At 47.8% G+C, this 9,623-nt stretch overlaps 1 protein-coding gene across 10 annotated transcripts in view; it reads right to left on the bottom strand.

The window, feature by feature from the left end:
• Positions 1-286: 286 nt before the first annotated feature.
• neb (nebulin) overlaps positions 287-9,623 on the bottom strand; it is a 56,096-nt gene continuing 46,759 nt past the window's right edge. For 4 of the 10 annotated variants that reach the window (XM_067251126.1, XM_067251149.1, XM_067251142.1 and 1 more), the window contains 15 exons: positions 7,402-7,515; positions 7,066-7,170; positions 6,776-6,880; positions 6,158-6,262; positions 5,528-5,620; positions 5,015-5,107; positions 4,761-4,853; positions 4,041-4,133; positions 3,381-3,473; positions 2,742-2,849; positions 2,408-2,594; positions 2,169-2,261; positions 1,865-2,008; positions 1,550-1,653; positions 287-1,226 (listed from right to left, as the gene is read on the bottom strand). In XM_067251126.1, the coding sequence (XP_067107227.1) occupies positions 1,053-1,226; positions 1,550-1,653; positions 1,865-2,008; positions 2,169-2,261; positions 2,408-2,594; positions 2,742-2,849; positions 3,381-3,473; positions 4,041-4,133; positions 4,761-4,853; positions 5,015-5,107; positions 5,528-5,620; positions 6,158-6,262; positions 6,776-6,880; positions 7,066-7,170; positions 7,402-7,515 (1,704 nt within the window). In that variant the 3' untranslated portion in view covers positions 287-1,052. Of the gene's footprint in view, positions 1,227-1,549; positions 1,654-1,864; positions 2,009-2,168; positions 2,262-2,407; positions 2,595-2,741; positions 2,850-3,380; positions 3,474-4,040; positions 4,134-4,760; positions 4,854-5,014; positions 5,108-5,527; positions 5,621-6,157; positions 6,263-6,775; positions 6,881-7,065; positions 7,171-7,401; positions 7,516-7,536; positions 8,137-8,990; positions 9,102-9,623 lie in introns of those variants that run through there. The other 6 variants (XM_067251178.1, XM_067251158.1, XM_067251167.1 and 3 more) reach the window with 6 other exon arrangements.

Below are 9,623 nucleotides of genomic sequence, written 5' to 3'. Positions count from 1 at the left end.
CATGCTAGTGTTTCCTGGAATTATCAGGCAATGTAAATATACGATGCACTATTACTGGGTTCCTGCGCGATCTTACGTCTGAACTTTAAATTTAAGGCCTTAAAACGTCAGACAGATTTTCATCTGAGGTCTTAAATTTCATTTAGTCAGGTCTAAAAAAAAAGGTTTTACCTCTGTTCAATTTCCATCCTTATGGTCTTAAAATGTCTTATTTGACTTACTGGAACCTGCAGGAACCCTGTATGAGATGAGGGTCCAGTGGCAGAAGAAGGACTCTGGAACAGAATACTGCTGAAGCTTGATGTGCTTTATTAGCTAATGATTAAAGGTATACGACTTCATTTTCCCCTCAAACCTCGGCAATCGGAAGAAACAAAACACACATGCTACTCATGGCCAGCCTTCAGTAAAGGAGGGAGGAGAGAGGCTCTTCTTTTACAACTCTTCAGGACTGGTTTGATAACAGGAGGAGATGGTTCATGCCTCCTTCAGGTTACATACATCTTTTCTTAAAACCCCTCTATTGTGGTTTTAAGGTTACTCTATAACTGGTTTGTTTCGATTCATCCTTCATGGCATGCAAGCCCATCCATTTGTTTGTGTGTGAAAGTTAAAACTCTCAAAGCGTTTTCATAAATATTAAACTGAAATATTTAAATATGGTTGTTTGCAATTTACAAAATAATGGGCTTTTTTCAGTCACATCATTGTTCTTGCAAGACATGGGTCTTGGAGAAGTTTAACATTCTACAATAGTCTGATTCATATCGATATGTATAAATGTATGTCATGTAGTCAATTGTCAGGTCGCATCCATAGGCAGTGTGTGTACACACAGGCATACACAACAATAGAACGTCCCATTCTAGCAGATCATAACATATACAGAACCTACCGCTAAAATCTAAACACTACACATATATAACTGCATATTCGTAAAGCCACAGATCCAGCCGCAGGTGGGGCCACCAATCAGGTGTCCACCGGGATTGCGTCTCGCCCACTCCGGAAGGAGGTTGGGGTTTGGGTGGGCGGGCGGGCGGGCCTTAACTTTAGATAGACTCAACGTAATTGGCTGGCAGCATGCCAGTCTTGCCGGTGCGCTGCACGGTGCCATACATCCAGCCCTCGTCGATGGACTGCACGTTGACGATGACATCACTGTCCTTGAAGGACACCTCGTCGTTGTCGGCAGCCGCGTAGTCATACAGAGCACGCACAGTCTTCTGAAACGGGAGAAAAACAACAGCAAAGAGATCTTGAGTCACAGCCAGGCAGACGCGGAAGGACAGTGACTCAATGAAAGATAAGACTAACTGCTCACTGGCATCTAGTGGCCTCCCAAAATGTATTCAACTGATTTGCCACTCGAGATTGTGCTAACAATGGCCTCCCCCTTGACTATATGTTAGAAACATGCTCCTCTATTTTTCTGGAATCATAATAGGGGTTGCACAAGCCCTGTGTGCTGGCACAATGTAAGCTCCCCCCCCAAATAATTGTCAACTGTGTGTGTGTGTGTGGGTGGGTGCTTGTGTGCGGTACTGACTCCAGTCGTAGAGGGGTGTGAGGGCACAGAGGACACTGTGGTCTGCTGGGTGGCCACAGATGAGGACCTCTGCTGCAGCTCCACAGTCTTGGCCTGCTGGTATCCTGCAGAAGGGAGAGAACACCGCTCGTCACCACCACACCCCAGACGGGAGGTTGAGATCACAGACCAAATGGCATTTCTCCCGTGTTTTCTATAAATGGCCATTTTGAATGTTTTCATAATGTACCGAACCACTCTTCAGCACGAGAGAATCCACACAGATGTGCGAGTTACTATGCGCAGCATTTGTGATTCGTCGAGATCTGGTCTCACCTATAGAGGAGGCTCCAAAGCCGTTGCTGTACGTGGACATGTGGTGGTCCACGTTCTCAGACACCTCCGACTTCTCTCCGTCTCCTGCTCCGCTCATGGCGCTGGTGGAGCGGGAGTGCTCCTTGCTGCGGCGCTGGGCTTGGACTGGCAGAGGGTGAAAGGGTTAATATCAGCGTCACACGTCTGCCAGACAGGATCCATGCCAAGTAGAGAAACGTGTTCGGCCAATGTCACGATGTTTAATTGAACGAACTCCTCCTTGGCAGTGGAACAGACTGTTCCAGATTGTTCCATGACTCCTCACCTTTCATCATGTGCAGACTCCTGGACTGGATGTTGTCCTCAGCAGGGTCATAGTCAAACACAGAGCCTGGGTTGGTACGCCACACACGCAGGTCTGAGGACAACACGACAAGAAGATGAACGAGCTGGACTTGTGTGTGCACCTGCGCATATCTGAATGTGCTTTTTCATTTAATGTTTTGCGTGTACAGTAAAGATCAGGTCGATTGAGTCATTTCAGGGAGGGGTTTAGACGGGTACCGGTGATGGTCTCCTGGTCGTGCTCCACTGCACGCCTCCTCTCCATCTCCACCACGCGCCTCTGGATGCCGCGGTAGTTGATGTCGCTGAAGTCCTGAGTGTTCTTCTTCACGCGCTCCGTCACAAGGTCGGTGGTGGTGGGAGTGAAGCTGCCCTTGCTCTTCTCAAAGTCCTGGTGGTATCTCACCTGGTGGACGAGGTCATAGACGACCGTTAATCGTAAGTTCAGAACACACTTTACATGTATGCTTACTGTAGCTGGACTCGGGGACAGATCTCAGATCGAATTTGATTGATGTCTGAGTGGATTTCGCCACGAGAAGCAGTGTCTCACTCCAGAGATGTTGCGCTGGGTCTCCTTGACGCGTCTCATCTCGGGGGTGTCCAGCACGAAGGCGGCCTTGCCCTGCACCTGCTTCCTGAAGCTGTCGGAGTACAGCACCTGTGGGGGCGGAGGGGCACAGCATCAGCGTCAGCGCCACACACCACGCTCCACACAGCACCAGGAGATGAGGACACCACAGACAGACACACAAGAGGTGGACGGACAGAGAGAGAGCGGGCGACCGCCAAGGCCGCTGGGAGAAACACCGGAGCGTTAAAATGGAATCTCAAGACAGATGAATTAAAATGGAATCTCAAGACAGATGAATTAGCAGGGAGAATCAAACCTTTTAGAGAGGGGGACATTATGAGGGAGGGTGGGTGGCTGAGAGGGGTCTCAGACGGAGCTGGAGACGGAGAAGACTAGTCTGAACAGAGGGATGAGTTAGAGAGGATGTCCACACCACACAACAGATGGTGGTATTAAACACATCGAGAGAAAGGAGCGTATGAGAGCGTTCAGGTCTGCGTTAATGGGATGAACTAAAGCCAGAGGAGGGTACAGGGGGTGGGGGGTTAGACTGGGGTTAACGTGGGGACTACTGAGGGTCTAAAGGATGACGGGCACACGTTCCCTGTTCTGGAATACCGAGCTAATGTGTTCTTGGTTCCGTTTCACTCTTTCCATCTCGGGAGTGAACACCACGGGGGTTCCCTTGGCAGAAGCGTCCTTATACAACACCTAGAGTCAGGACAGAAGCACAGCGCCCCCCAGGGGACAATCAGACACCTCGCAGGACATGAGCCGGCACACGCTGAAATGTTAGTTCTGAAGGACACAACCCAACGGCCCACGATAAAGCAAGGGTGGGACAGTCAAAGAGTATCTCGGTCAAATGAGAGAAGCTGGGTCATGGGAAAAAGGGTTAGAAACGCCGAAGACAACGGCGGAAACGTAGGGGATGAGTCCGATGATGGGAGATGGCGGAAGATGGCCTCACAGAAGACAGAAAATGAATGGGTGAATGAAGGAAGACATGGAGAAAGGGGTGAAGGTGGGAGAGTGTCAGGTCGTATTAGGGACAGGACTTCCCCGGGTGATGACGGTTGAGCAAACGGGGGACACATCTTCTGGGTGCATGGTGGTCACGGGTGCAGGGAGATGAGACGGAACAGATATACTGGTAGAGGGGTATGGGAGGAGGATGTCAGCTCAGCGGGTACGGACGCAGGGAGATGAAGGGGTGAAGTGGAGGGTTCACTCTCAAATCAAAAGCTGGGAGAAACACGTGTTGGCGGGTTCCACTACCGCACTGATGTTCTTCTGGGTCTCCCGGACACGCTTCACCTCTGGGAGGTCTGATATGGCCGTTCCCTGACCCAACGAGTCCTTGTACTTGATCTAACCCAGGTACAGGGTCCATGCAGAGTACACAGAGAGACAGACAGACAGAGGGCAGACGTAAGCCAGGGACAGAGGACAGGCAGCACATGTACTGCACAGCAGTACAGTCATGGAACTGGAATAATAACACATACGCAGTAGACTAAACAAAAGGACAAGAATGCTAACATTTGAACACATCGACATACCAGAATGTTAATGATTTGAAGCCCTTAAATACGAACAACACGATTTGGGTGGTTGGATGTGATGGTGATGATTTAAATATGATATTAAGGTCTATTTGGGGATGTTTGGGATACAGGTTGCCTGAGGTGAAGGCGGATTAGGGCTGAATGGGGCTGTCATTATAGAAGGGGTGACTGGGGCAACTTGACAAGGACAGGAGTATTGTAGGTTAAGTTAAGGCAAGGGTAGGACCTGGGGTAGGGCATAGATGGGACATGGGGTAGGGTAGGATTAGGGGTAGGACCAGGTGTAGGGCAGGGGTACGATCAGGAGTAGGGCAGTGGCAGGTAGGGGTAGGATCAGGAGTAGGGCAGGGGTAGGATCAGGAGTAGGGCAGGGGTAGGGCAGGGTAGATAGAGGTCAAATGGAGGGGGGGAAGGTCACACCATGGTGTACCGTGCTAATGTTCTGCTGATTGCGTTTAACTCTCTCCATCTCTGGGGTCTCTGAGAGGGCCGTTCCTCCACCCAAATCCTCTTTGTACTGAATCTTTAAACAGGTAGACAGCAGCAACCAGTCAACAAGGGGTTAATGCCTTTCTACTAAATGAATGGGAGGCTGTGTAAACTTTGGAGTGATTGGGAGGTATACTGCACAGATCCTCCCACCACAAATTAGCACTCCGATGTGAAACTAGAGAGAAACTCTACCGAGCTGATGTTCTTCTGGGTCTCTCTGACCCGCTTCACCTCAGGAAGGTCTGGTATGGCGATGCCCTGACCCAACAACTCCTTGTATTTTATCTACCAGACATACAGGTTCCATGAAAAACACAGAGCGAAACAAAGGAACAGACAGAGCCCATGCAAACATACACAGACAGGTATATACAAACACACACACATATATACAGTACATAAGAACAAATAAATACATATTTCCATTAGGTAATCAGAGAAGGGCTGAGACACAACAAATGGCTGTGTGGCCTGGAAGGATTTCTGAGCTTGAAGCACAGTGAATTAGTACCAACTCAGCACACTGGGTCTGAAATGGTGGGGGAAAGAATGGCTGCTGTTTCAAAAGGGATTATAGATAGTAAGCTGCCGTTTGTTTCTGAGTATGAGGGAGAGAGGGAGGGAGAGATGGAGGGAGTGATGGAGCATAGAGGGCAGAAGGGGTGATGAGTGCTGGAGGAGAGGCAGGGTCACACCATGGTGTACCGTGCTAATGTTCTGCTGATTGCGTTTAACTCTCTCCATCTCTGGGGTCTCTGACAGGGACGTTCCTCCACCCAAATCCTCTTTGTACTGAATCTTTGAAACAGGTACAGGATAAAACAGTGACCAACAATCTTACCATATGTCGAGAAACTCACCTGGGCCAACAACAGTTATTGTATTTAGCAAACTTTCCTGGTGACTCAGGTAATTTGTGTATTGGCTGGACAGGCCCAGCATTAAAACAGACAGTATTGACGGAGACAGCACAGTACAGCACAGATTACATATCAACACGACACAGAAACACATTCTACGGAAACACACCAGCAAGGCAATAGCAGCATTATTGTTAACCTCAGGGTTAAGCTGCCACCTTTCAGACTAGAGCAACAACATCACCGGCGATGGGTTAGTTGCTCATTTAGAGAACCATCTACAAGTGGTTAATGTCTACTAGGTTTGTACTTTCGAAAGACCAAAAAGGGCTGCATATCAGGGAGTGTTAACCTTCACTTCAAAAGAGAAAAAAAGTTACCAAAGAAAGCCAAAGAAAAAAATTAAGGCAAAAATATGGTATTAGAAAAAAGGGTTAAAAAAAGAAAAACAAGAATATGAATGAGCAGTAGGTACCGAGCTGAAATTCTTTGTATTTTCTTTAACACGAAGCATTTCAGGGGTGTCCTTTATTGCACAGACTTTGCCCTTTGTGTTTTTAAAGTCTGTCTGGTACTGATTCTACAGAGGGAAGAGCAAAAGTGTAATTAAAATGTTGTCATGGATACAAGAGAAAAGAAAGAGACGATATGTGGAAAAAAACAATATCGCTCCTTTTAAATCAAAAGGATTAAACCTCGTTGTTTTAAGGACGAGGTTTACGTCACAGTTCATCCTGCGCCGAGTTAATTCAGCTTCTTACCAGTATCATCAGCAGGTTTAACTAGTCTCATCATCTGAATCATTATATTAGCTACTGTGCTTCTCGGACTTCATCAACTCATAATAACCATAGCTGTACAATGTGTTGCTGGTTTTAGTTACGACAACACAACACAATAGACATCCATGAAAAAGTATAAAGTATTCAGGGAAATACTTTGAGAAGCAGACATGTAGAAACACAAACAAACACAGAGCCACCTCGCAGTGCCTGGCTTGGATGAGACCCCGTGTCCCTGGGACCACAGAGCCTGTCGTCTAGTGGGTAACTAGGGGTTCCAGCTGCTCTGGAAGGTTCTCGACTGTACTCACTGTGCTGAAGTTCTTCTGGTTCTCCCGAACTCTCTGCATCTCAGGGGTGTCCAGGACTGGCACATAGTGAGACATGGTCTTCTCAGCCTCCTCCCTGTATTTTTTCTGTTGGAGAGAGAAAAAGAGAAGTCAAACTGAAGTACGCTTCACAACCCACAAAAAAGCTTCAAAATGATCTTGTCAGATCATGATAATGGGTTATTCGATGAACAACACATCGAACTACCATTCAAATACAAACAAGCAATTCGAAATAGCCGTACAGTAGATGTTGGCTGTGTGTCACTCACCTGGCTGATGATGTTCCTGATCTGCTGGGCGTGGAGGATGTCTGGGGTGTCGATGACCGAAGTGTAGCTGGCCCTGTCCACCTCCGCTTTGTGCTTGTACTGAGACTGAAGGACAAACCGCCACTCAGTACCCAACATCGACACACTTTTCGAAAAGCTAGATCCATCCTATGAGTAACATTTAAGGAGCACGAATGATCTGAATCAGACAAATTTGGCATGCAATGTCAAGGCAATACGAACGCAACGTAATTGTACGTATATGCGACCGGCCTTATACAAAAAATCGATCAAAAGTTCAATATCAGATCAAACATAACCAAAGGTTCCACAGACCTGACTGAGGATGTCGGTGGCGTTCCTAGCCCTCTGGAAGTCTGGGGTGTCGGTAGCCAAAGCTAACATCCCCTTGCCCTTGATCTCCGACTCCAGTGACTTCTTATACTCTCTCTGCAAACACCCAAGGGACAAGCGTGAGAGTAGGACACGCTTCACCCTCACCGCATTTAGAGATACTGTAACGACTGGGTACTGGGAGAGGAAAGGGATTTCTATGGGCTGCAAAGCAGAAATAGTCAACGGTGTAAAGAGATTAAGGAAACTCCTGAAGGAACAGTGAACAGAGGTTAGCACAAATCAACTGGAGACACTAGAGATGGGATAAATAAAGTTATGAGGGAGAAGGGGGGTGAAAAGTGGATCCACTCAGAGCTGGAAGACAGAGGAAGGTTAGCTGTGAATATCAGGGTGGCAAAGTTACAGGTACACTTCAGTGAACCTATCTGGTTAAAGATCTCATCCATCCACTGCAGGGTAGGACTTATTAGTGATGTCATCAGTGTGCGCCAAAGAGGACGTGGCAAACTCAGCAGCAACTGCCCGGTTAATGTGGTGATGAAGCAGGTAGAGGAGGGACACAAAGGAACGGAGAAAGGCCAGCTCGATCCGCTGCCATCCTACCTCACTTAGGATTTGAGTAGCATTCCTTGCTCTCAAAAGCTCTGGAGTTTCCTCAAAAACCGTTAGCCCTTTACCCTTCACCCCCTCCTCTAGGTCCCTCCTGTATTCCCTCTACAGGGAGGGAGAAGAACAGAGAGACTGCAGGAAAACAGACAGACAGACAGGCAGGGCAGGGCAGGCCAGGCCAGACCAGACCAGAGCAGGGCACACAAGCACAGTACGAGGCTTATCTGGCAAGCTCTTCCCCCCCCCACTCTGCTCACAGTCACCAACTCCCTCCGGAGTTGTCGTTTCAAACTAGGACAGGTTGGAGGTAAATGTACAATCACAATAGCATTACTGAATGAATATAAAAGTCATTTAGTTCGTTTAAAAAGAGACAGGAGCTCATGCCTGCCTGTCATAACAGCATGCGAACACGTTTCTACCTCAGTTAAACGACTTGTTAACTGGTGGTAGCCTAAGAGGTTAATGACAACCCACACGGACGAAGCAAACAGAAATAAAGTCAACCCAAGGACCAGGTTATTTTTCTAAAGGAGTCATAGTGTTGTGAGTGGAACAGTGTGTACGAGGGTGTCAACACAGACGAGAGTGCAGACAAGCAAGAAGGGAGAGAGAACCAGCAGACAAACACAATAATGTCCAGACTACTACTGACACGGCACCAACGTGGTTTACTACGACAGAGAAAGGGTGGGCGTATTATGAGTGTATTATACAGTGTATTGTCATTAAGACGAAGTGAACCATGCAATTTACTTGGACTAACCAGACTGGAACCAGAAGACCAAACGGCACTCGTGTAGGGAGTGGAGAGGGGGGTGGGGTGGGGTGGTGTGTATGCTTTGTGGTCTTAGTATAATTACTACGGAAGGGTGGGGTGAATGGGTTTTAGGGGGAGGAGGAGACGAAAGGGGGAGGAGGGAGGTATTAACAAAAAGTGGAGGGTATTTGTCGTTTACCTCGCTCGCTATTTTGGTGGCATGTCTGACATGTATCATGGCTGGGGTGACCTCCAACCCTGAGAGGTTCTTGCCCTTTATGGACTCCTCATAGTCCCTCTTATAGTCTTTCTATTGGCCGCAAAGACAAGACAAGGACAAACACAGCTGAGATAGGACATGCAGCCAAGACGGCATGGTGCACAATGCGCTACCCCCCCTGAGGGAGAGGTACAGTGTGGCCTACCTCCATCCTACCCACAGCTCGGCCTTCTAGGCCTACGGCATCACATTGTGATGAGGTACCTCTGGAGTGCTATTGTGTTTTCTTTCAGCTGTAGTATCTGCTAGATCTGATATGTCACATGTGAGGAAAGTAACAGCTCACTGTACTGTGCAGGAATGCTTATGTGTATGCACTTATCAGGAGCATTTACACGGTGTCCAAACCAGTCCATGGTTTCAACAGTCTTGAATCAATGAGAAAAGTGATTTTGATCTGGACTGCTTGGAAGCTACCAAGTAAAGATAAATAACAGGTACCTTGAATGTCCATGGACGATCAGAGGGTCATGTGACTGCCACTACATACATGTACACGCAACAAGTCTACTACACCGCTTACCTTTTCAATTCAAACCGTTTCATCCAACG

This window comes from Osmerus mordax, chromosome 2, assembly GCF_038355195.1.
Source record: "Osmerus mordax isolate fOsmMor3 chromosome 2, fOsmMor3.pri, whole genome shotgun sequence".
Lineage (NCBI taxonomy): Eukaryota > Metazoa > Chordata > Actinopteri > Osmeriformes > Osmeridae > Osmerus > Osmerus mordax.
The sequence above is the reverse complement of the archived record's forward strand: the minus strand, read 5'-3'. Positions and strand labels throughout refer to the sequence as shown.